The sequence below is a fragment of the Coloeus monedula genome (assembly GCF_965178545.1).
Source record: "Coloeus monedula genome assembly, chromosome: 5".
In the NCBI taxonomy this organism is placed as follows: domain Eukaryota; kingdom Metazoa; phylum Chordata; class Aves; order Passeriformes; family Corvidae; genus Coloeus; species Coloeus monedula.
Genome location: NC_138785.1, coordinates 35,497,577 through 35,525,478, shown reverse-complemented (window position 1 = coordinate 35,525,478; position 27,902 = coordinate 35,497,577). Strand labels below are relative to the sequence as shown.

The 27,902-nt window shown below is 38.3% G+C and overlaps 1 protein-coding gene across 1 annotated transcript in view; it reads right to left on the bottom strand.

Moving 5' to 3' along the window:
• CPE (carboxypeptidase E) overlaps positions 1-27,902 on the bottom strand; it is a gene marked incomplete at both ends in the record, with an annotated part of 53,823 nt that overhangs the window by 6,653 nt on the left and 19,268 nt on the right. The window contains 4 exons of the mRNA XM_082281919.1: positions 5,168-5,346; positions 6,384-6,505; positions 7,443-7,610; positions 9,365-9,561. Coding sequence (XP_082138045.1) covers positions 5,168-5,346; positions 6,384-6,505; positions 7,443-7,610; positions 9,365-9,561 — 666 coding nt within the window. The remainder of the gene's footprint in view (positions 1-5,167; positions 5,347-6,383; positions 6,506-7,442; positions 7,611-9,364; positions 9,562-27,902) is intronic.

The following is a 27,902-nucleotide window of genomic DNA, read 5'->3' as shown; positions in this document are numbered from 1 at the left end:
AGAAAGCGGCCATCGAGCCTTTTGAGCCACTCCCATGGAGGTCCCTGAGGGATTTAGAAGTGCTTCTAAGACAGCTAATTCATTCAGCCCTGTGTTCCTCTATGCAAGCTACAGATGAGACCCGATGCAGTCTCTTCACTGCAGCATCAGGTTGATCACGGGTCCATAACTGCCCAGAGAGCTGATGTCATATCCCAAAGAAAACCCCGAGGGCAGTAAACAGACGGAGTCAGGTGGGATTCTGCCAACACACTAGGGTGAAGAGGCTCTTTTCTGCCAGCCAGGCAACAAGACTCCCAGCTACTGATAGGCACGGGGATTTTTCTGATTGCTAAAAGAACCTTTTTATTTCTAAACCTTTTTTTAGAAAAATGAGGACACAGAAGGCAAAGGCTCCTGAGAAGGATGGCTCTGATGTTCCAGCAGGCAGACCTCTTAGATGGACCATTCAGCAGCACACAGCAAGAGAGGAGTGGAGTCATGAGTAAAATCCTCACAGCAGTGCTGATTATCATGCATCTGTTCTGGACACTAGATAAAGCTGCTTTTGTTGATTTTTGTACTTCTTCTAACAGAAAGAAAGAAAGAATGCATGAAGAGGAGAACAGGGAGCCAAATGGCACCATGTAATTTTACCGTGGTGACAGCAATTCTTGACCATTACTGTTCCAATTCTCAGGAAATTTGTCCTTCCTTCCAAAGCATTACTCAGGGATGCCCTAGTTTCTCAAGAACAGAATAAAGAAGCAATATATTTTCCAGTTTTGTGCACAATATCCATATCCTACAGTTTGTTTCCCAGGTCCTGGCCTTGTCCAAAGTTCCTGTGTTGCTGAAAAAATTCAGCTTTTGTATCACTGAAGTGCAGGAGGTGATCTGAATCTCTGGGACAGAGAATGGGGTGAAGCTGGCCAAGATCTAAACTGTGGCCTACCATATACGTAATCTGGAGTGCATTGGACTGTGCACTCTTTACCTCCTTGTTCACTGTGGTGATTAGGTGCAATACCCAAGAAGCCAAAACATTTCTAAAGATTTATTCAATATTGCAGCAACTTTGCTGCCACTGGTCAAGTCCTCTAAGTGCCCTATCCCTTCTCCTCATGAACACGGCATGTATCACATGCATGCACATCACCACACCCCCAGAGCCTCTCACTGTGACAAAGTGTACCCCTTTCTTATATTTTAACAGGAGCCACTCTCTGAAGACCAGAAAGGCTTAGATACCGCAGACACAACTGAGATTCAGGGATGAATGCCCTTTATTGCTGACCATGGTGAGGACTTTGAGAACAAAAACTTCTCTGTTTCACTACTCCAGTGACCTGAGGGACTCTGTGTTAGCATTTACAAAAATAAGTTTAGAATAAGGGAAAAAAATTAATTTCTTCACATTTTAATAAAGGCACACCAAGCATCATAAATCAAGTGGAATGCAGCATGGGTCCCTGGCATCCAGGCCTCAGAATTACTTAAGACTTTGAATTACAAGCCACAGCACTAAGTTAGTTCAGCTTCTACACATAGAAAAGACAGTAACCTTGAGCTGGACAGGATGTACTTGAACAGGGACAACATGTGCCTCCTACATGTGATCAATGAAATCCTAAAAAAAAACCTAACGTTGCTTCCAAAACTGGTAATTCAAGTTAGGAATTAGTTGAGTGCCAAGAGTGATTTGAGAGAATCTGAAAATTAAAAAAAGACACTTAAACAATAGCCTAATAGTACATCAGTATAAGCTGCTTTGAAAAGCTATTTTTGTAATGACATGAATCTGATTAGACTCAGGTGACTCTGTAATGACAGAAAAATCAGAACAGGCATGTGGCTAGGTAGTAATTGATTACTATCTGTTCTTCTCATTTATGGTTCCAAATAGGTAGTCCAAACAAAAGGTACATTAAGAAATCATTAAGGAAGTTGAAAAGTTATACAGTCAACAGCTAAGGAAATGCCAAAATTAAAGCTGTTTGTGCAAATTTAATTTGGCTTTCTTGTGCATGAGTGAAATCATTAATTACATGTTGATAGGGACAAGGCCGCTGTTAAAAACAACGTGGTTTTTATGTACAAACTTGTTTCTCCCCAGAGTCTGATGGCCAAAAGAGCCATTCCTGAACACAGAAGAATGACCTCCTTGCCTTTGCTTGCTGCCTCTGAAAAACCTACACGGATCAACTAACTACAGAAGACAACTCCTACAAGTGTAAGAGACATCATGGCCTTAGACTTAGTGCAAAGATGCACTTGGGAGGAACTTTTCTCTGTACCCCTGCTCTACAGAAGGAAGTAACTAGTAAACAGTAATGTTCAGAAGAACCTCACAGAAAAGTGTATTAGGAGAGAGAATCAACAGTCAAATATTCCCCTACATCATCCACTCTCTCCAACCCAAAAGCCTGAAAGGGGAATTGCCATGTTGCACGAGGTTGGTGAGGAAATACTGAGGACAGACAAAAGGGAAGGAAAGAACATGAATGCAATGGAGGGCTCCTCTGCACTTCCAGTTAGACCCAAGGACTGTTACCAGATGTCTCTGCCACAGACATTCAGTCTTCTTATTGAAAGAATCCAGGTGTTCAGAAAGACATGAAAAGCAGCCCACAGTCACATGAGAACCATCCATATACTACCCCTGCAGAACCAGTGAAGATTGCTGCTGGCTCACCCTGCAGGGTTGTCTTTTACAGAAGGTACAAGTCCCTGAGGATCAATTATACAGGCAAAGAATTGATGTTGCACAAGTGGGGGCATCATAATAAGCTCTGTAGGGCAACAGCACCTACAGTAACTCATTAGAATGAGAAATCCTTTCCTAGGTCAGGGCTCTTGGTCTGATAAGGTCTTGTCAAAGGCAGAATCTATGAGATGATCAGGAATAGAGACAGAAAATGGGCAGGAGTGGATAATGGAGCTGTGTTTGGTGGAAAGAGGAATGTGTGGCTTTAGTACAAGAGTGAGAAAGGAAGGGAAAAGGGGAAAAGTGGGGGACAAAAGCCCAGAGGAACCTGAGGGTGCAAAGGCAGAGAAGCACCACCTCAGCTCCAAGAGGAGCAGATACAACGGAGACAAAGTCTTCAGAGTTTCTTTTGATAACTTCCTAACTCTGGTAAGGATGTACAGTGGAATACTTTTCCTAAAGCAACATAAATGGCTTTTCAACAGCTTATGCTGCTGCTAACTTTGAGTTCATTACCATATGGGTGGCAAAAGATCACTGATACCATCAACAACTTAATTGCCACATTTTGGTTTTCAGTAGGAGCTTTTCAGAATAAAACTTCCAAGGAAAGTTTCACTTGAACTGAGCAGTGTTTAGTTATTTTCCTTAGCACTAGACATAGAAAAAGCAGAACTGTTTTCACTGAATTATATTTGGTTTTTTAAGCCAGCAAACACTACCATGGAGGTTTTGTTCAAAAGTCACAGCTTGCCAGCTGATTTCTACACTTGGAAAAAAAAAGCCCCAAAACCAATAACAGATTTATTCTGTATGGTCCAAAGTATATTGTTGTGTCTCTCTTTTTTATTAGCTGCACCACATTAGGATGACAGATCCTGCTTAGCACTAGGATTCTTGCCTACTAATGTCTGTACAAATATGAGAAAAAGAAAGGCCTCACTTGGGGAATTAGCAATCTAACTTAAAATAAGATCCAAAAAGAGGAAATCAAACTTTCCAAAAAGTTTTTCCAATGGAAAAATGTGTCTTTGCCATGTGCAGTTTAATCAGAATCAAAGCATTTCATCAAAACAATGAAAGGACTGCTTTTCATAGCATTTTCTTAAAGAAAAATAAGCTGAAATTAAATACATCCACGTTTTTGTAGCTAATATTTAATATTTCATTAAGATAAATTTTAACTGAATTGAAACAAACTTTAACTATTAAACTTCTCAATATTTTGTTTATATTAATTTTTCTTCAGCTTTTGCAAAGTTCCATTTTCAAGGGTGTTTTAATGGTTCCAATTCAAAGTCTGGAAAGCCTTACACAAAGGGATATTTTGGGGTTTTAGCTATATCCAGAAATTTCAATATGGTACTTCACACTCAACCCCTGGTGATCACTGGCTATGTGAGCACTACCAGTCATTGTTCTGTTTCTAATTTCTTCACAGGAGCTTAAATATTTTCTTCTTTTCATACCACCTTTACTGTAAGAGAAGCAGAGTTAGGCTACCACTTAGGCTCTCTAATGTTTTTAAGAGATTCCTACTCACTTCAGGTAAAAATTTAAAATTCATTCAGAGACTGTAATTGGATATCAAGAGAAAAGCAAACAATAAAAGAGTTATGTGCGTTCAAAGTTATCCAGTATAAATCAACAAAGCCAAAGCACAGGCAAATCACTCCAACACAAGCTGGGTTGCTAGCTCAGAAACCTTCAGCACAGTTGTCACTCCAAGTTTAGCAGAGGCAGAACACTCTAAGATTTAGATATCCCAAGACCTGTTTGCCTCAGTTTACAAAGATACCCAAATTCTCAGTAGAAAGGAATGAAATGTCTCATTTGAATGACATGTCTCATTTCAGGCTACTCTTCTAGACTTCTGGAATATGAGTCTGGACATGCCCATAGTAGCTCTGCTGCTCCTCTTAGCACAGAAGGCTCTGCCAAAGTCTAGGGAAACAGCACCTGGGCAGGAATCAGGCACTAACCAAGCCACAAAGCATGGAGATGCAAGTATCCTCATGGCTGCTTTCTTTCCCATTAAAACCCAAGGCCAAACTCCCATTTTCTATAATACTGCAAAATCAGCCAACCAGGCTTCCCCACTTCTTTCAGCTTGGATGCCTTCGTTGTTGCGGTTTAAATGAACCATCAGCAGCCTGCTCTAATGAGGGTTTGTCTGGGGATTTTCACTCTTTTCTTAACCCCTCCCCCCCACCCCCAAAACTCCCTTAATATTTCATGATAGCAGAGCAATCACTCACCCACTGTAGAACTATTAAATTTGCAGAGACCTGAACCCTGAAGAAACACCGTAGAAAAAGCAATAAAAAGGAATATTTTAATAGTTATCACAGTGAGCTTTATGGGATTTTATAGATGTACTGTGGTGAGTAATCAGCCTTTGATTAAGCCTTAACCAGGCCAAAAGTTGTGGATAACATAACTCAAGCTCAGAGTAGCCAGTGACATGGACCCCGGGCTCACCTCCTGGGACACTGTACCATGCACCACCATTAGTTGTTCCATCCACAAAGCTGCTGTCATCATCATTTTTACGACACGGTGGTCTGTTTGGATCAGACATAGCAGGGTTAAAAGAAGAATAACTGCGAGCCAGGCTTTGAAAAATAGCATCATCTGGGCAGGAGCTGTACTCATGAGCACTGCCTGGGGAGGAAAAAGTTCCAGGAACAAGGATTACTGAAAGGGCAGTCATAGCATCTGGGCTCACAACTTAGATTATCAGCATTGCAGAGCAGAACTGTGCCTGAAAATTCCATGTACACAGGTAAGTGTCCTATAGCACCACAAGTTAATATAGCATTATCTTAATAATGTTAACATTTCCCCAATGCTTCATCAATTGTTGCCCTATCACTAAAGCGACTAATCACAACAGTCTCAATATTTATGAAAATACTGCTTTAAAAGTACACCACAAAACCTAAGGTATTCTAGGCTTTAGACATTGTTTTAGAAGAACACACAGTACAAAAACACAGGCATCTCCCAAAGAGTTTTATAGTAGGATATTAACAGGATTTGCAATTTAACTGTGATAAAGTCAACTGAAAGAATAGAATCACAAACAATATCATCATTTCATGAAACTTCAGTCGTGTGTTCATCCCATAGCAGCAAAAAACTCAAATATTGCTTTATACCATAAGATAACATCTCTGCCACAATGTGATCCTTCTTATAAGGGACCAATACTGAAATCAGAAACAGTGATAGTTGTTTCTGTCAGCACACTACTGCTTTCAGAAATTCATTTTTTACAGGTCCAAGAAACCTTAACCTAGACACATCTTTCTCATTTCATTTAAACTGGTACAAACATCTCCAGCTAATTTAAGAGCTAAGGTGCCTTGATTAATATATCTCAGGGACTATGATTCCCTCAGGTATTACATCATTTTTGTCATGTAAATCTACCTAAACAAACTATCATCTTCAAAACTAGAAAATATGCTCATACTGTGACTAGCTTTAAACACATGATTAATATGATAAAATAAATCATTATAATGGAATGACTATAAATAATGTTTATAAATGGTTTTTTGCAACGTTTGTATGTTTTTGGATTGTTTTTTGGTTTTGCCTGCAAGGCTTATAAAGTGGATCTTAGCTAGCAGTGAAATAAGCATAGAATGAAATTTCTATCTCCTACTGTTTCATGCTAACTTCTATTTACATACCACTCCGAGTCTCATCGTAAGGATAATTGGCAACAAGGTCTCCTCCATGAAGATTGGCAGAGAGCACAAAGGGAATATCCATAATCCAGTGAATGACACCTTTCGTTTCAGGAGCAAGCTACAACAAAATAGCATCACCAGCAGTTACAAATCGATAATCCAATGTAGAAACATTCCATTAAATACAGTGGGCTTAATTATTATCACATACACTGTGCAAGACAGTTAAATGAACAGCAGTTTCATTCTGGCTTCAGAGAAAATTAAATCAGTACTTTACATTAGATTTATAATTGTATTACGTGGATTAATACAAATCCAAAACTGGTGTCAGCTATCTCAGAATAAGACTACAAAAAAAGGCAATCTCAGTCTTTTACTTCTTCCCATTATGGATAAAAAAGCCTACCCAATTTTAAACAAAGGAAAATAAAATAATTAGAAATAACTGTTGGTAGGGTGCTGTCTTTTCTCTGCATAGAAAGTAAAATTACTTCATTAATATTTTGAATTTGATGACAGAACACAGCTATTAAGGCCACAGTCCTATGGGACTGCAGTTACAACACCATTTTCTAGAACGTCCTCTGGGGGTAAACACAAGAAGATAAAAATCCCTCCAGATATACAGCTGCATATTAAAGGCTTAAACCTAACAAAAATGCATCTGTTCTATGTGAGAATAGCTATCTAGCTAGCAATAAAATTAAGCACAATACACAAGTGGATTTCTGGCAATGGTAAAAATGCAGAATATTTGCAAAAATAGCTTAAAATCAAGAGAGAAGGCTACACAAGAAAAAAACCCCACATCTTTTGACTGAGGAATTGTCAATGGATTAAGCAAGATGGATCATAAGAGTTTACTACAGCAATCCATTTTGAGGAAAAATTCAAGAAGCATCAGATGGATAAATTTAACAAAATGAACAAAATATTCAGAATAACATGAATCATAAGGACCATACACACAGCTCTTAGAGGTCACTGCTGTTTGCTTACATAAAAGGGAAGAGGTGAGCATGTAAGTGACCCTACAGTCAGCCCCTATTTACCTTGGGATTCTGGTCCACAGCTTTTTTCATGTTCTTCAGAAGATGGTTGTTTGGGCCACCCTCCTTCTCATTAACGTAAACTATTCTATCAAGATCGGGAAAATTTCGGTTTAGATCTATCCCTTGGGCATTGCTTCGACCAACGAACCAGTCTTTAAGTTCACCAGGCTAAATGAGGAAAGGGAACAGAAAGAGAAGGGAGATGAGTAGATTCAGGAGATAACATACCAAGCTTTATATGGGTATGTTTACTTCTCGTGTGCCTGAGAATAAGACGGGATCATGCGTGAGTAAAAACTCCTGAGGTACCAAGAGCTGAGTCAATCACACCTATTCCTTCCTAGAGCTCTGCTGGGGAAAAATCAACCTCTATTTCACTGACGGGCTTGCAGAACAGGCTTACTCTCATATGGCACACTTGGATTAAGGATGAGTAAAATTAGCAGCAGTAGCAGATTTTTCAGTGCCAGCTGTGTCTTCCCCTAAGACTTGGCCTTTCCCCGTTGCCTCATGCCCTGACTGTGAATTACAGATCTCACTGTAATGAGACTCAGAACACCTGTAGATTTATCTTCCAGCCACAAGGAATGTTTGCACTTGTTTCAAAGTTCCTCTAAATAACTTCAGGCTAAAGAAGGACCTTAATATTTACTTGAATCTTTTATTTTTATTGTGTCTGTTAACCTTGTTCACTGAAATGGTAGCAATGAGAATTTTTGCAAAATTATTTCTTTAAAATGATTCTCTAAAATAAGTTCTGGGTTTCATTGAGAAAATGTCTTCAGAATGCATAGTTTTCCCTAGCTTCCCTCTGTAAGATTTCAGTACTCTTTAATGTAGGTTTAGTCAGGTTACTGGTTTTAATCTTGGGGTATATTGAATTTACTGTCACACTGTGTATGCAAGATCAAGATACTTCTAAATTAGAACAGCAGTACTAAATTGAATCTTATTATTTACATATTTAAATTGTAATGCAACCATATAAAAGCAGGGGTACTTTGGCTAAGGAGCAAAAGTTTCAAATAATATTACAGAACCTCTACAGAGAGAAATTTCAAAGTAGTAAAATGCTACACCAATCTGAGGACAGCTTCTGCTTCACTACCACGAGAGGGAGATGTATGACAGAATATAAACAGCCTGTGCGCTTTTTTTAAATACTTCATGAGAATCAGTTTAATAAAGATCTTAATAAGGTTTGACTTATTTAATCATATAGTCACATGAGAACTTTCAACATTTCAATATTAATTTTAAAAATAAATATATCTTATAAGCAAGGAAGTTCTTGTTTTTGTTTGTAATACACACCAGAATCTTTATAACAGGGTTACTATTTGACTTCCATTTGCTAACTATGCATTAATGAATATGTTTCTTGACTGAGTCATCACCCTAAAATGCATACTAAATTTTCTTGACTAATACCTTAATTAAAGTACCTCATGCATGAAATTCAGAGTCAAAGTTACTCGTATTAAAAAGATGGCTCACAAAGTTTGTTGCCTTGGGACCAAGCTCTGATGAGCGTGAATAATTTTTGAAAGTGTATTTGCATGGGAAGATCCTTAAAGAAAACAAACTTCCCTCTTCTAGCATTTTGAAACATCATGTTTTACTAGAAGTTACTTGTTTAGGAAGCAGTTCAGTCAGTGAACTTAGATAAAAATATGCATGAAACATAATCATTATCTTTTAACATCACAAGAAAGAAGGCTACTTGTTGAAAAGTCATGCATAAAATCCTCCTTGTTAAACATCACAAGCCTACTGTACTATTAGGAAACACTTTGGTTTTGTTGTTCCATTCAACAATCACCACCAAGAGTCCCTGTATCTGTAAAACTGTTAGTCCAAGTGCCGTTCTGATAAGGCTGACAGACACTGGTAACTGTTCTTACACACACAGCCTTACAAACCTGGGATGCTGCCTTCTCAAAGCCATCTGGGTTCAAAGATGGCATGATATGGATACGTGTGCTATGGATCAAGTTGATAATAGTGTCATTTCCTTTCTGGTATTCATTACACAAGTACTGCGCCAAGAAGATGAGTAACTCCCTTCCAACAGCTTCATTGCCATGCATATTCCCAACATATTTAAATTCTGGCTCTCCTGCAAGAGAAAGGAAGAACATGTATTAGAACAACATATAAGAATCACCTGTGGACTGGATCACACAGCACACCTGAGATGTGGGTATGACTATTACTACAAATGGGCATGATATTCCCAGGAAACTTCAAACCTCCTTCAGAAAAGTGGATTAAGGGCTTTTTTAAACTCTGGCTTAACAAATGCTAATTAATATTCAGCTCTTTGCCAAAGGCAGAGCAAGAAGAATAGAGGACAGCACAGTGTGCCAAAATAAAGGCTAAGCACCAACATTAACATTACTGCTGTTGAGATCTAATGCAGTTGATACATCAATACTACAGAAGTGTGTCTTGATTACATAGTTTTAAAATATATAAACTGACACTAACAGAGCTTCTTATCTTTAATGTTCTCTTCAAGATTAGGTTAAGTTTATTGCACTACACATGCATTAAACTGCAAGTTTTTCATGAAAGCAACACCAGTGAGCAGCTGTTGATCACAGCGATCCGAGAAATCTTACTCAGCAGGTGTTTTGGATATTCAGCTCAGACTTTATGAACCAAGTGCAGCAACCTAATTCATAAAATTAATAATTTCCATTTAACATTCTAATAAACAGAATTAAATGTATGCCTAACTATTCCATATATATAATCTATATTGAATGTTTATGTGTATATTTATTGTAAATTTTATACATATTACGTAGACACAAAATACACATATTAAATGTGTAACATATATTCAATATATAGTCTCTGTATAAAAAAAGCCATCCAGTATTCCCAACTGCAAAATAGTCTCATTCTCACAACCATGGACATTAAAACCACACAACATATGTCTTGTGGAGCAGTGAAGGATTGACCTTTTAAAAGAATGCATTTTGGGCCCTCATTCCAGAGAGGTTTTAGTGTACATGTAAATTAACTGAGTGAGATTAAGAGGGGTGCCCTGGAACTAAAGTGAGGAATATGCTGTTTTCTAGGCTGAAGCTCCTTTTCCCTTATGCTTTTCCTTTTAAAATGCAGTTCTGTTTCAACTGCTTTAATTAAACATTCAGCTAATTATAGGCTCTGAATAGTCTTCAACCACATTTTGTGATAGCCTTTTGCACTATTAGAGGGGCAAATTCAAGCCAGGCAAAGTGTTACACAAACAAGACCTAAGTAATTGCTAATCAAGCATGCAGCCATATCTACTTACAACCCTTCAGTCTGTGCTTGTTAACCTTAATCCGGTGATAAGATGCTAGCAGACACAGGGCTATTAATACCATGACTTCCTTTCCTTCCAGCTAAATTAGTTTTATAAATATGGATTCATCCCTGAAATGTTTTGCCGGACAGGTTTAAAAGTCTTCTAATTTGAATGAAACAGTTTCATTTTATCTGACAGACACAATGCCATTACTGTGACTAAGCCCTTCCATTTCCTCTTTTGGCACTGAGATCCTATTTACCATTTCTTCCTATCTGCTAATACTAGGGAATGCAAGAGGTTTAATCATCAAGAGTAATCAGACCATGCAATCAACCTGATCCCAGGAAAACAGATGGGTAGAATATAATGAAATATGCAGCACTGCACATCACATGTACTGAGAATACTCACACACATGTATATTGGCGTGTTACTTATGGGGAAAATGCTTCCCAAACTACAGGCAAAATGTTACTTCTGTAAATGTGAACTCGGCTGCATTTTGCACCTGTGCTTTTCCCTAGGACACACCTAAGGAAGCCTAAAGGAGACACATTTTCTCCTTATTCCCAGACCTGTGCATTAATCCCCCAGCTTTCTCACCCACTTGAATTTCACAGGCCTGGTGCAAATGGGTAAACAGAAACATAAGTTTCCCATAGGGTTTTACTTGGCTTTCCCCCCAAAGAATCGTTGTTCAGAAGGGTTCATGGAAACAGTCACACAGGGTCCACAGTGAGCCAAGAGTACAGCCTTGTGCCTTCAGTGGTAATGACCCGTCCCAAATGAGCCAGGAAGAGGTAACGAGTCACTGGAAGTATAGAAAGTGTTTCCTATGAAAAGTGATTGAAGAGGTCAGCCCCATTTTCCTTAGGTCAAATATACCAATCATCATGTCACAGAGGACTTGGGCAGGAGAACAGTACTTCCCAATACCACAAAGAGGAGAGTGATTTTCAGTGAAAGGGAACAAGACAGTTTCTGGAGCAATAAAGAAAAATTACATAACTCATAACACAAATTGTGAAACCAGTATTCAGAGAATCCTCTTAGCACTGAGGTGTCAGCACAACTCCCAAGTTTTGCTAGCAAATCAAGAGTTAAAGAAACTATCTAAAAGCAAATGCAAAAAGAACAAAAAGGGAAAGATAACAGAGAGCTGAATAACAACCCCACTTCAAAATGTAAATTCTATGATTATATTTTAGCTCCCTTGGGCATTTTCTTATCCCTGTCTCTGAAGCAAAGAAACCCATCTCCTATCCATCCTCTGGCTGCAGAGAACAAGGCTGCCTGGTCCACATCTGTCCACACCTCTGTCAGCTCTCAGCCCTACCCATTTTCTTAATTCTAGGCACAGCAACCAAAGAAATATTGCATTTCTGCTCAATATAAGCAAGTATTGGATTTCATACTGTATCCAAAAATCTTAAGAAAACACATCCATTTCATCAGTGTAACGCAGCCAGCATTCCACGCCCACTACTGCGCCAGAAAGAACCAGCTGCTGCTGCTGCTCCTCCTCTGCATGGGCTAACAGTTACCTCAAAAGCCAAGGATGCCAGCCATCAGGTCACTCAGCCTCAGCACTTTATGGGTTCCATGGTCTATTCATAGAGTATGTCCTGCCACACCATTTCTGCAAGTTTCAGCCTTCTCTGGAAAACAGCCCAGCCCATGGAGAGAACAGCCTCTGGGTCACCTGTTGCCAGCATGCTACTTAGCTAAAGGAAGAGCTCCTCTTCCCATGAATCCTTTATGAGCCATTTAATGCAGACCTTAATCACCCTTAATAAGGTTCTCTAACTGCAATTGACTCACAGAATTTTTAAAAATATTTTTTAATTAAAAGACTCTGTAAATATCAATTTGATGAAGAACTTTGAAGTGTCTTCAAACCAGTAGAAAAACTTCTGTTCCACTGCAGAACTGGAAATGGCTTTAAAGAAGAAGCTGCTTGAAGAAATAATAACTGCCTTTTCTCATTTGTTTGATCCCCACAGAAAAAAGTAAAATTGTTTTCATGGATTCCCAAGGTCTAAGCTAAAATAAACACAAAGGAACATTTATATTGTCTGAGTATTTAAAATTCTTCTTTAATGAATTATATTAATTTTCTGATGCTATATCTTGACAAATGATAGCCTGTCATCAGCAATAGCAAAAGTATGTCTTGCAAACAATGTAATGGCATTTATAAATGCTTACACCTAATTTCAGTTCAGATCCAGAGGTTCGTGATAAGGAATGAATGAGTGAATTCTAACATAAGAAATGAAATGCAGCAATCAAGTTCATAAATATCTTAGTATTTCTGGTGAAACCTAAGCCATCACATCATCACGGCTTTTAGAAGGCTTTTACTTCCCTCTTAGACAGACTATATGTGGTGCATTCATTACAACCTGATAAACGATTGAGGAAAAAAGTGTTTTAAAATGTCATGATTTTCTGGTGCCTGGCATACATTGTGAATGTCACCATTGGCTTCTGCAGTTACTGTCAGCAAAGATCTTCCACAGTTTCCTAGGAACAGCTTGTACATCATTAATGCTCGACAGGTCATCCAATTAACAGTGACTAACCATTGCCATTTTCAGGTCAGGCTGTATTTGTACAGTAAAGACAGTAATTTTCTAAAACACAGGGACAAAAAGTTTAGCACTTTCTAATTACATATGCTACGAGTCAAGGCAACGTCATGCCACTAGCCATGGTCTAATGTCAAGGAGTTAGCCTTAAAATGTACAGTATTCCACTCATGGAACTGAAAGCCATATGGGAGAAAAACAAGTCCTGGGAAGTTTAAGCACTTAAGGAACTCATTTGCAAACCAGCCTCAAATATCCTTAAAAATCGAGTCCTCCTGCTTTCCTGTATTTCTTATGGAAAAGCCAACAACATTCCTGAAATAACAGATTTAGTGTTTCTGATTACTTACAGTTGTTTGTCATTTTTAATATGGCAACCAGCAAACTTCTCTTGTAGATAAATGGCAGAAAAAAATCTCAGAACCCTTGCTGGCAAGAAATTAATTCATTAAATGTTATTGAAGACTTTCTTATGCTACAAATTTTTATTAGTATTTCAAAGAGAAAAAAAATTATCAGGAGATCAACTACATGGAAAACAAAAGATTATAAAATGGGTTTCTCCTTCAAATATGAAAATAAAGAGAAGAAAAGAAGAAAATAAATGAAGATGCAAGATAGAAAACTGAACGAATTAGAAAATTTAATTTCCAATACCCTGTAAACTAAATGTCTTGAACCTGCCTCAAAACTGCATTTCAATGGAAATGTTGATCTCCACACTTGTGCAAAAATGGCATTGAAAGCCAGAGCCACAATGCAGTATTTGTTTCCAAATCATTGGATAGGCCTTACGTAATTTTAGTACAACACTTACTAAGACTATTGGTCTAACCTTGCCGAAAGAGAAACTACTGGAATTTTCACAGGTGGCTTACATGAAAGCAGAAACAGGTCAAAAGTCAACACCAAGGATTTCAGAAAAAAGTAGTATTTCCCTTCCTTGCCATTAACTGCAAGAAAATACACTGGAAGAAAACAAAATGAAAACAAAATCAGTATCTTCTGGCAATCTCTTGCTTTAAAAAAAGCACATGCACTTTTCACAGCTGTGATTTAAAATCAGTTTCAAGCTCTTTCTGGAAATATTCATAATTACTTGAACACTACTGCTTAAAATCAAAGTTAACAATAAATTCCGTACAACACATTAAATTTGGAGTGAAAGTTCACGCTGGCCTTGGCATGTACAAATTAAGATGCAATCTCCATTCTACTGAGTACAAAGTGTGTCAGTTGGGCTTCAAACTAGGATCTTACGTGTCTTTGCATTGGAAATTAAATCCTCCAGACAGATTACCTCATGCCCAAGACAGCTATTTCCACCAGAAAAGTTCTGGATGACTCAGTGCTTTCTCCAGGTTTCCAACAGCCCACTCTCACCCTGGCAGCTACAGGACTTGGCACAGCCTCCCACAAAAAGTGGGCAAAGCATCTGCTCGTCTCCTGCAGTGCCCACCTACAGCTCTTTGCTGGCACATCCCTGTGATCTTTCCACAATATGCTGCACTTACACTGAAGTGTTGCACAATGTAGCACTGCATCTAGCATTCTGGGAAAAGCCCACCTGCTGTACCACAAAATACAACAATTTTTGCTTACTAGATTGGTGTTACTGCGCACAGACTGATGGTTCTATTCAATGCAGGTGGTGATGATTCTTTGAATCATAACAAATCACTTGTAAAGCAAAACAAGTTTAGTTATTTAATCAAACCCTTCTAACTTAATAAGAAACACTGAAATGTGATATGCACAAACCCCTCATTTTGTGCAAATGTGTTAAAAAAGCCTCTTTTAAATTTGAAGCAGATTTTAAAAATTGTCAGAAATTTAGAAGAAACAAAGAACATTTTATATATACACCTGGATTAACCAAATTAGTTTCACAACAGATTGGATTTTTCATGCCTTAAATAGGACTTTGTGTTTGCAGAATTCATTAGTGTTACGGCAGCGAGTATTGTTAGGTCGGCACTGAAGAGGAGGTTCCTAAGAAACCAAGCATGAAACTGGTTTTCACCCTTACCAGTCTGTGAACCACCCTTACCAGTCTGTGGCAGAGTATGAAACAGGGGTTTTTACCTACCAGTTTTTGCTCTCCCTGCTAGGAAAAACACAAACCAAAATGTACCCTGGCGTTCTTTGTAAATGACACCGGCACTACAGAGATGTCATGACTCTGTACTCTGTGATGCTGGCTGTGGGATTCATCTCTTCCACTGTGCTCAGTAGGAGAGGAGGATTTTCCATTTATAACAAGTGAATTTTCATTTCAAAAGCATTCGTATCCCTCAAGTTTTGGTTGGCAGATAGAGCAAAGATTTTTTTTATTTTCACTCCATCAATTTATCACTGAAATAGACCCAATTATGAGAAAGTTGATACATAATTTAGACATGTATTCATGATGGTTTCTCATCAAGTTCACTTCAACAAGCTTTCTCTCTTCATCAAACTCTAGAATCAGCTTTTTCATTTCAGTTACGAAGGTACTTGCCAGTTATCAGAGCACTTCAAAAGGACCAGGCTCAACTATCTCATTCCTTTTGCATGTAACAAATATATGGCAAATTTCAAAGCTAAACTAGTTCAAACGCTTGCTGCCAGCAGGAGACACATCTGGACTCTGCTTTTCCTCATTCTCATTTTGTGAAGAGAAGAAATAAAAAATCAGGGGAAAAAAAAAAAAATCTAGATTCCAGGTTCTAAAGGCAAAGAACTGGGCAGGAATGTTGGACAAATAATTGAAGAAATCACAGTGAGGTCTCCCTTATTACTGAAAACAAAGAAACAGTCAATGAAAACATGTGAATAGTTCTTTTTCAGTAAATTATACAGGCCCAATAAACATTGCTATGTAGATTTAGATTAGAAGAAGTTCTTTACTCTGAGGGTGGTGATGCACGGGAACAGGTTGCCCAGAGAAGCTGTGGATGCCCCATCCCTGGAAGTGTCCAGGGCCAGGTTGGATGGGGCTTTGAGCAACCTGTAAGGATCCCTGCCCACATCAGGGGAGCTGGAACTAGATAATCTTTAAGGTTCCTTCAAATCCAAACCGTTCTACAATTCCCCCCTGCCATATGGGTGGCCAAAAGCACAGAAGTACAGCCACGAGCTTGTGCAGTAGCAATTCCCAGGCTGGAAATGATGGACACTGTGATTTTCCCAGCAGTGCCCAGAGCATAAAGCAAATCTGAAAAGTGCTGAGGGAGTGAAGTCAGGACAGGGCTCCTCCTCTGTAGCATCATTCCCCAGAACTCAATGCAAGGCCATTTTCCAGGAGGAAAGCAAGCTTGGGCAGCATTCAGGGCTGTACTGCCTTGGGCCCTGGGCTGCACCAGCACGTGCCAGGGAAGCCCAGAGTTCATCTGCACCCAGCAAAACTCCTTCCATTGCTCTTGCCATAGAGCAGAGCTATTTCTGACTGAAAAGTATTACAATTTCTGTCACAAGGATGTTCTGGGTCCTTGGGAAATACACTTTCTCTGCTTAAGAGAAATAACTAGTGGTAAGCCTCCAGACTTGCTTCCTGGATTTCCAGGAGGCTTTCTGAGGCATCGCAGTGGCACTGTTACTCCACTACCTCCTGGTACTGGACGTTCCTTCTTGATTGGTAACAGGAACATTCTTTTATTCCACTGCTATTTTGTCACAATCTGACACTGTGTGAAAAAACCTGTGGGCTGCAGATCTGTGATTCAGGCAGATGATGCTGAAGTACACTGGTCATTGCTAACAGAGGGAAAGGGATAAAATTTCCTCATAAATGTACCCCGGTAACAAGTCCCTTGTGTAGACAGCATGGTACAGAATAAGAGTTCTTTTTGCACTGGCGTATTTATTCAGCTTCCCTTGCTTCTATGAGCCCTAATACTTACTGATCTTAGCTTCTGTGATTATTGGCCATGGAGTTTACAGAAGGTGTTATAAAGTGACCTTTTATAAAAATGACAGTAAGAAGGACAATGACAGTGCAAAAAATTAATTATGCTGTTAATTTGCTCCTATGTGGAGAAACTTATGAAAAATCAACATGTGATGACTAACAGGGGACACCATTTACATCAGAACACAACCAACCTGATTTATGTCAATATTCTCAGAAACCAACAAATTCCCAGATAGCTTCTTTTAGTCTTAAAAATTATTTTACTATCACCCTTTTGATAGAAATAATTTTTAACAACAGAGTTCTGTCATTTTAGATGCTACAGGGGTTGTTGGTTGCTTTTTGTGCTGTTTTGGGGTTTTTTTCCCAGAAAAAATACATCTGCTTGTAGGCTTCAAAGCCTGGCAAACTCTGTGAAGTCCTGATGGGAAAGTGCCTGCTTTTAGCAGCTAATACTCTCTCAAGTTTCTGCCTTTAAGGTATGAACTCTATGTGATAACCAGCAGTACATCTCAATTGTGCTTTAGTCAGCAATGGTTAAATCATGTCAGTATAAAGCAGAAGAAAATAAAGGTTAAATGGGTAGAGAGTGGTCAACATTGGTAAAGCAACACTACATATTCAAATGTTGCAACACTGGCTTCAGAAATTGTCAATGTTATGTAAAAATTTTAAATAAAAATTGGTATTGTACCTTAGTTATTTATTTATAGTCAGGTAGAAATGCAGACCTGTATGCTGAAGAAGGTCTGTCTCTTCACCCTCACATATGTTTGAAATACAGATACTCTTTAGAAAATGCCCCTCTTATCATCTTGCGTATCAAAAAGAAAAGAAAAGAAGTGACTACTATTCCTAGCAAGATAGCAGAATGGTTTAAGGAGAGGAGGCTAAACTGGTGCAGAGGCTAATAAAATCAAACTTCATGCGTAAGAGGAAGAAGTGAATCATACAACAGCTTTATGACTCAGTAATAATGATGGAGGTAACTGAACCAGACAAATCCTTTGTCTCCACAGCAGATGTGAGTGAATCCAGAAGGCTTTCAAGAGATGTTTTACCTTTAAATAAGGGAGCTCCAGACAAAAAAAATCGCATATGGACATTGACCCTGACTCTGCAAACCACAGCACAGCTGTCAAGCTGAAATGCAGAACAGCCTTCGTAACATAGAAATGGTTAAGAAAAAAACCTGTAATGGCTTTTAGGTCTGCTCAGAGCACACACTACAGTGTCCTAAAACCAGGTATTTTTCCTCACATAGGGAACAAACTTAATGCTTTTCATCTTCTCAGCTTTCCTCAGAGCTTCCACTGGGTTTTCCCTCCAAAAAGCAGTAAGACATTCCTGCATTTACAGAAAGGACCTGTGCATATGGTCTCAGTCAAGAACAGAAATTGCAATCCTGACCTTGAACAGCACCTTAAGTGCAGAAAGTCAACCAGCAGCTGAGCAACCACCTATTTTATAATGAGCCCTATGTAGGGCAATAGAGCTCTGTGCAATTTGGTATAAAATGAACCTACCTCGGGTTTATTCTAAGTGCACGCAGAAAGGCTGCTTCAAAGTAACAAGGCACGTTCCTCACAAAAGGGCAAATAGCCATGTTCTACCATTATACCCACTATGCCTCCAGTATGCCAAGGACATTAAAGGGCAATGACCAGCAGGGTCAGTAACCAAGGAGTAATTCCTAGCACCGTCTAATTACTGTTTCCTCTGAGCAATACAAAGCAGCTACAGAAAATCCATCTTTTGTGGTGCCTTTCATCTCACTTGAAACTTCCTTTCTCTTTTATGTTACTAGCAGTACATCAGACAAGCTCTTCTTGGACAATGCAGAGGAAACATCATGTTAGTGAAAAGGTACATCTTATCCAAGGACAAATTTGTTCACTAATAAAAGTCCAAAGGGCTTTTGTTACTTCTATCAGTGGTATCTGGCATCAGCCTGAGCATTTGCACCACAATTCCTGTGTAGTCATTTACATTTTTTAGTGAGTGTAATAAAACACCAGGAGATGAGATTTTGCCACACTTCTGAAATTCAGACCAGTATTAAAGCACTGAAACCAGGAGGAAAACAATGCCCTATCTTCCAGATTTATTGCATTTTATTTCAATTTTATGCAGGTGTAGAAGGCTGGCAAAGTATAACAAAGAGGTATAATAAAATCTGGCATGGTTTAAAGTCTGGATTTATACACTTTGTACCTTTATTCAAAATATTCTGGAATTTGTGAAATTACTTTTCTCATACATACTGCCATTATTCATGTCTAGAGAGCCCATGAAGTAGCTAACTAGTCAGCCCACAGAAGAGAGCATAAGACAGCCAGAAGGCATCTCCTGAAAAGCCCTAGAGCAGCATTTTCACTTGAGGCATTTGGGGCATTTTGAGAAGAAAAACTTCTCTAAACAAAGAAAAAAGGGAACCTAGGAAATAATAATGCAAATCAAATAGGAAGATGATGTGGTACCTGAATCAAAATGCATCTATCAAGCTCTTAATTCATGAACAGGAATTCAACAAACAGCAGAGGAGCAGTGCTGAGTAATGTGGATGCAAAATCTTTTCTAACTGTATACAAGCACTTCTCTACCACTGTGTTTGTATGTGGACACGTAGGCCTTATAAAAAGGCAGGAACATCCCTCACTGAGAGACTCAGGCAACAAGGAGGTCATTCCCAGGTCACGAAAATTATTTTTGTGTTTCTTTTCAGCAACATTGTCTTTGATCTAAAGCACACTTCTAATTTTAACTAAAGAAATTGCATTTGCAGATACTCAAAATCTTATGAAAAGACAGATTTGGCACAGTTCACAAACAAAATGAAAACCACATGATTACAAGGGAGACAGAGAAAAAACCTTTTGGGAAGTGACCCAGTATTCCCTGTTTTTATTAACCCTGTTACACCTTATGATTCAGTAGCCCATTCTTATTTAATTAAACAATCTGAAAGAAAATCCTTTTTATGAAATGATTATATTTTTGCATTGAAAGACAAAGCTGTTTGGATTGTTTCATGAAATATTAGGTATCCAGTCTTTGACACATTTTCTACTTCTTTTTTTTATATGTACTTCACTGTTTCTTTCAACCTGGTTTTAACTTTCATGATCATAGTGTGATGACTGCCAAAAGCAGACTTCAGGATATTTTTTCCAGCAGTCTGCTAAACCATAAAGAAAAAAAGAAATAGTTACAAAATGTAACTTATCTAAAAAAATGTGTTCAGATTTTAGGAACACAGAAACAGAAGGCAAAGGGACCGAAGATTACTACATTGACCATTAAAAACTGCACCTAATAAAAGGCAACAAATTTGGGAAACACCAGCCAACACATAAAACTCACCAAGACACAGTACTAACCCAACACAAAAGATCTGTACTTTTCTCCCCAAAACAACTCCGTGACATTTGACCTGGTTCTAACCACAGAAACATTCTTCTTCTGTATGTATACAACAAGGACATTTTCCCTTTCAGCTATAGCAAAAACTACCACTGAAATTGCACTGAGAGCTCAGTTTTATCTTGTTTTCCTTTATGTAGGACTCAAACCATTAAACATATATGCACCTTCAGCATATTAGCACCAGAGGGGTTAGGCTGGAATATCAAGTCAAGTACATACTCAGGAGTTTGACAGAACAAGGCATTACAGACTCAAGCAAAAGCCAACTTTGAGAAAAAATTTTCCACTGACTCCTCTAAATTCTCAATCAAGTTTTTATTTCTGAAATAGTTTCTTTCTGGATGCAATTTTTCTATCCACATTTAAAAATGTTTTTGTTTTTTTTTTTAAGGAGAAGCTTTTCACCTATTAATAAGTTATCTGGTGGTAAAAAAATATAGCCCCCGTTAAAAGTTCTTTTATTTTCAAATAAGTTTTCTTTGCATTTGTGTACCTAGAAAAATTAATTTTTCATATTAGAATTCTCCAGGTGGTTTGTTTTCACTGAGGCCTTCTCTTCAAACCAGGTATGAACCAAAAAATTTTACAAAGCTTGACAACACCATCTGGCAATATGAAATTTAGACTCCTGACACCATTTGAAAAGCTACTAGAAAAAGTGTGCATAAGGTATCGGTGTGGGGCACACAGGTGTAGTGGGGTGTCAATGCTTGACTGCCTGATTTTGCTTAAAAAGGATGACAGAAAGTAAAATCACATCTATGTTACACTACTGCTGTGCTAAGGCAACTATTTCAAACTCTCCCATGCTAGAGAATTACCCTTTTTTCACAGAAGGAAACCAAAGCAGCACTTAGCAGTAAGGCCATGCAGGGGCCAAATGCATTCCAGGATGCCAGGGTAAGCTTTATGTTCCCCACTGGACCTGGTAGTCTAGTACTGCAACCCCATGAAAGTGACAAACTCAAACCCAGGGTTTGCTCATAAAATATTTCACACTGGGAACAATGCTGTTATCACGTCTTAAACTATTCAGAAGGCCCCATTAGATCTAAATAATCTACTCAACATGTCAAAGGAAGCAGGATGTGAGGGAAAACCTAAGTAAAAAAAAAAAAAGAAAACACAAAGTCCAAGAGATAATTTCAGGAACTGGGAGTTTCCTGACTAGGAACAGCTTCCAGACTTCCATCTAGATGTTGTTCTGTCACGGCTGCATAACTTACAAACTACCAAGCTAAAAGATAACACTGTAATGTAGGAAACCAGCTTTATCAGGCTTTCTGAGCTATGTATTATACATGCCTGCTATGAGCATTTCATGCTTTGGCTTACAGCTTTTTCAAATAGGCAAAAATAGTCCAACCATGGTGTTTTTCCCCCAGAAAAAGAAAGGCTCCTATTTAAGATTGCTTGTCAATGGAAAGTGGCTTGAGTCCTATAAAGAAATATGAAAAATCACTTTACTGTACTGATCACTAAACAACAGACATTAAAAAAAACCAAATAAAAAACACCAAAAAAACCCAAAACCACACACCATAAAAACCAACACATCAGTGAGAGCTGATAGACCCTCCTTGCCAACCTGCACACAAGCACGATTACAAGAGATAGGCACAGCCATTCTGGGATTTTAACCAAGGTTTACTCGAGGCTGCCACTCCAGCAGTGCAAGACTTCCCATCCACTGATTCCACTGTCACAAAGCCTGGACCAGCCTCCAGGACAGGACAGACACCACTGTGCCATCGCTGAACAAAGGCTGTACCTGCTCTCAGAGTGTCTGCTATGTAAGCAAAAAAAGGAAAAAATAAAGGAGAATAGAACCATATGGCAAGCACAGGGCAGGCCATGATCTTACCACAGATCACATTAACCCCTTTTCCTCCCTTACCTTTAAGAACTGCTGTGAAAAAAGTAAATATTAAGGAGAGGTCTGAGGAAGGATACCAAGCATGGCCTCTGACAGTGCTGTGGGGAATTTATTTGCTACCAAAGAAGTCACAAGAGCAAGTGCAAGAAAGGCAGTTTGAAAATTTGCTCAGTAGACAACAGAAGCAATCATTAATAGATCAGAAGTACGAATTAATATTTTAATCTTACACTGAGGTTGTAACATTCACTAATATTTTGTCTGTTAATGTTTCAACAGGAACAAAATCAAGTACCAATCCTAAATGATGCTCCAAGCCTTTGGGCTCAAAGAAACCTCCAAAACATGCAGAATAAGCAATATTCAGCTCAAATAGACAATGATTATGAGTGTGTTTTTTTTAAGGAACAGTTCAAAATGAAGAAACAGACAGGATGGTGTAAGAAAAGCAAGACTGAGCAAAATGAAATCACTTCACTGAACAGTTAGAATAAAAGCAAGTGAATACTGGCAGAGAAAAAAATACATAGCACTCACTTCTCATTGCACTGAAATTTTTCTTGAGTATATTGCTAATATGGTTCCACTAAAAAAAAAAAAAAATAAAGAGCCTTATGATATATTTGAAAGTCTGGGCAGCTGTACTGCAGCACTCTTTCTTCATGGATTTTTACTGCAGAAATATCCTAAAAGATGTAGTTTTGGTATCACATCGATGCACACGAGGGAAAGCAGGATGACGTGTGATGTTCAGCTGCTATTTGCTTATCATTTAGCTTTATAGCTACATATTTCTATTTAAATGAGGGAAAGAAATGTCCTATCTTATGGTTTTATTTTAGAATTGCTGGATTGGGATTACAGTCACAGAAATACACCTACAAAGGAAAACACAAGTTTTGTGAAAACAATGTCACACCTTGTGAACATAACATTTTTCAGGTAAATTACACTAAATTAGAGAAGAAACTGCATTTTTATCATGCCCTTCCTGTGTAGTGTAGGCTCATTTAAATCTCATGAATGTTCTAAATCAACATACAAGAGTGAAAGACAGCTATTTCTTTAACCAGTTAAGTGAGGAAGCCAGAGAAGCTGACAATATCTGCATGGAAATTTTGTCTCCTCCCCCTGCCTGAAGATTTTGCTTTAACTAGACAAAGTTTCTTTTTCCCACAACTGAAAGATGGAAGAGACTGCAAGCATCCTGGAGAGCGAGCATCCAAGCACCTGTCACAGGCAATGGTCCATGCCACAATAATTTTATTTTTAAAGTGAATATGGCTGTTAAATTCATCAGTAGGAGAGCAGATGCTGATATTCAAATGTATTATGATAGTTCAGACTCACATCTTTATTGATATAGAGATTAGAGTGTTGTGGCTCCTCTTTGAGCATGCAAACTCAAAAAGCACTTCTGGCTTTTGTGAAGGGCTGAAAACATTAAGTCATGAAAAACCAAAATTCTACAGAATACGGAAATGCTTTAGAACTTCTGAGATTTGATAAAATAGTATCAAGCCACATTACTCCAAATCCTGGGCCAAATTGTCTACGAATTGCAACAGGATTATTGTCAGAAGTGATCAGACTACACTACAATACTACACTTAAATGTGTTGCTGATAGTGAGCAGAAAAGTAGCCTGAAGTTTGAAGGCTGGCACAAAGATCACCATACTGATTTACAGTGTGATTTACTTATCTGTGTATTTATTCTAACTTCAGTACCCACATTTTAATAAAAGGCAGGCCCAGATGTCTGAAAGTGCAAAACCTCCACACTTAAATGCATAAGGACGTACGAAAGAAACAAGTGTTAAGATCTGGACAAGTAACATTTTCTGGTTTTTATTGTTTCCTTTTTTTTCCCATTACACATGGTCCTAGCTATATTATTTCATACAGAAAGAGAACTTTGCTCTTTAAAATTATTCTGTGCTGGACTTTTTGTTATTGTTTAGTTTGGTGGGCTTACTTATTCAGTTCTGTAGTATGGGATTACTCTATTACTCCTAGATTCGACTGCAATTAGTTATAAAGGAATAACAGATGTAAAGAGATGGGCACAGCCAAGTATGGGTGGCAGCAATCCACAGCAGCAGCCCACTAACTGTTCTAATGAGCACCACGTAACACAGATGTGCATTCCACAAATAATGCACTCTGCAGATACACTGCTTTCAGTGACTCTGTGCCTTTCAGAGGTCTAAAGAGACACGAGAGATTCCCCTCAGAGCACATTTTCTGTTAGATGTACTTTTTCTGTCAAATATAGGAAATTGAGATTTCACTTTGGCATCAATATTATCTGCCTGGAGATACTGGATACTGAGCCTGACACATTCGGCTGGCAAAAATTCCTAGTGCTAGTTTTTTCTGATAGAAACTTTGATGTAGGTAATTTCAAAGAATTATTCTGGAAGCAGAATCCTGGGTAGCAGACCAAGTTAAACCCCACTTCTTTGTAAGTTCAAATCTCTCCACTGGATCTGTACATTGCAAAAATTATCCAAAAAGCAATGAAACAAGCTAAAAGCATCCAATCAGGGTTTACATAGCAGAGCTATAAATCCTATTTTACATCACAGTGCACAAAAACTTCATTTCCCATCATACAGGCTTGAAGAGGAGATAGAAAAACACACTTTTTCTCCTTCAAAATTTTTAAGGCTATGGCATTGTAATTATTTTCATCAACCTATATCCTATACGTAAGGTATAGCATTAAGACAAAGTTTCTTTTTTCCATGAACTTCCAAGAGCTTATCTTCATTCAGAAACCCTTGTGCATTTTTAATTTATCTTACCATTTACAGAACGTTAGAAATGGAAGACAGATAGGCATTTTTAAACTACTTACTCAGAAGAAAAGTTTATTTAAAAAAACGAAGAAAACACTTATACATGCGAAGATTTCCTCTGGAAATCACTGTGGAAATACAAATGATGCCATGCTCCTGTAGCCCTTACATGTCCTTCATTCAGGGGAACAGGAGGCCAGGATTTCCTGAGGTTAAAATACAATACAGAAGATAATCACTCTTGAGTTCTTCCACCGAATCAAAATATTTCAGAAGTTATTGTGGATTTTAGGGTGAGTTAAGAGCTAAGCTGCCTTAAGAGGTCAAATAATAAAGGCAATTATAGAGAAGAATACAAGACCAGTGTAAGCTACCCTAAGCAGACCATAAGATGAAATATGAAATAATATACCATGTCAGCCTCTGAAAGGAACAAGCTGCAAGGCTTGTAAGTGAACAAAGGCAGCAGTCTCACAGCATTGCAGCACTTTGAAATTCAGTTGCTTGCCCAGAAGGCTATTCCATGACTCAAGGTGATGTTTTTGAGAACAGCAGAGAAATGCTTTGAAGAAACTGGAGGTTCTCTAAAGTAAAGGGTGAAGGAGAAGGGATTTTTATTACATGGGACCCAGAAGGAGAGAGGACAACAGGCAAAAGGTGTAAACCTGGCAGCCTGAGCTCAAACAGTGTTCTCTGAAGCCTGAGAAACAGAGGTGCCAGATGCTGAGCCCCCCAGACCACAGCCCTCAGACAGGCAGTGCCTCAGTGCTGAGTGTTCCTGGAGATGGAACACGGCCAGTTGCCCCCAGGAGCTGTGCTCAGAGTCGGAGACAGGCAGCACTGGGCCACCACGTTAATGTTTCCCTGGCCTTGCTGTAAGGTAACAATCAGCTTTTCATCACCACTCACCCTGTGAGACCAAGAGCTCAGACCAACCACCCATTGCATCCAGCTGTTTTCACATCATCTAAAATTGCAAAGAGTTACCATGCAATAAGAAGGACAAAAAGGAGAGGAGGGGGGTTTCTCATGCCACAGACAACACCAACCACCACTGGACTAAGAACAAGGAGAGAATGAACACTTCTGGGGATTTGTTCATATTTTTTTCATAATTTAACTTTCTAGCTTCAATCCTACTAGATTTTTTTTCCTGCAGGCTTTTTTTACACTACTGCTTGCTTACTTCATGTCTTCACCTTTTTTCTTATAAACCAACTCCTCTCTACTAAGTTTACACAGTTAATTACTTTCTCTCTGATGGGGTATTCCACACCAAATAGTAGTTTCTACATGTGACCTCACCACTGCTTAATCCCTACCCTCTGCTTTCTGTCCATCCATCCTGCAAAATATTCAATTTGGCACAGTAACAGCACCAATGCACTGGAGACTTGTTGGACACCCAAGGCAGCAGCAGTAGTTATGTGTCGTGGGTTACTGCCAGATTAATATATTTGCATTTATACTCTTTATGGCCTTGAAAAGCACTGAAGTAAAACCAGTGCTCGGCCTCTCAGAGGACCATAACACTGGGGTTGTTTCTTCAAGTACTTGGAACTGATAGAACATCACATGCATTGGAACAGTGCTGGGATGTGCCCTTCCCAGTCTGTGTCAAAAGGTGACATTATTTTAGCTGCTGCCTCTACAGGCTCAGTGCTTTAAAACTTAGTGCTCCCTCTGAGTCACTTTTTAACCTTCCTCTCTTACATTTTTCCATTTTATCCATCATCACAGTATTCTTATCCCTGGAAAATATCTTGTAACCAGTTTCTACTTTCACTTAAATCAGTGAAAAGCAGTGCACTGCATAACTGTTCATACAAAACCCAGCTCATTTCTTCCACTGCTGTGTTGACTTTACTATCCAGGAACAAAGCAGTCATCTTTGTTGTAAGTGAAATAAATTTGAATTAAGTAAAAAGTATCCTGAACAGTGATGTTTTGGTCCATGATATGGACCAAAATTGCATTTCAATTATAGATTATTCTCAAAAGTCAAATTAATACAAAAATTCTATATACTGTGATTTCACTTTTACTAGAATTATGAAAAGTTTTGCCTAGTTCTTTCTCTTCTGATCATTCTAAAAATGGTAACACTTGATAATTGACTAAGAACACTTCTTAATTCATTGTTTGCATTCCACTTATCAGTGAAATTTAATTCCAGAGTCTATCTACAAACACTGCTTATGATTCATGGTTCCTGAGGAAATTTCTCAGAGACACAGGTCTGAAACCATAATTATAACATTATGACAACTTTATGAGTTGACATGTCAAATGCCATTCAGCATTTCCATGGGAAAAATGAAAAGGGCAGGAATTTCCCTCCAGAGTTGTGATTAAAAAAAAAAAAAAAAAAAAAAAACATAAAAACAATGCAAAGAAGAAAAGAACAGAGAAAGAACTTTGGAAATTAGTATAAAAATTATAATTTTAAAGTGTTCCTTGAAGAAACAAAGTATGTTTTATGAAGAAATCATAATAGCTATATTCAATTTGACTTCTTTAATAAATTATATTTATTTTATTAGGGAAACGTGAAAAAAAGTCCAT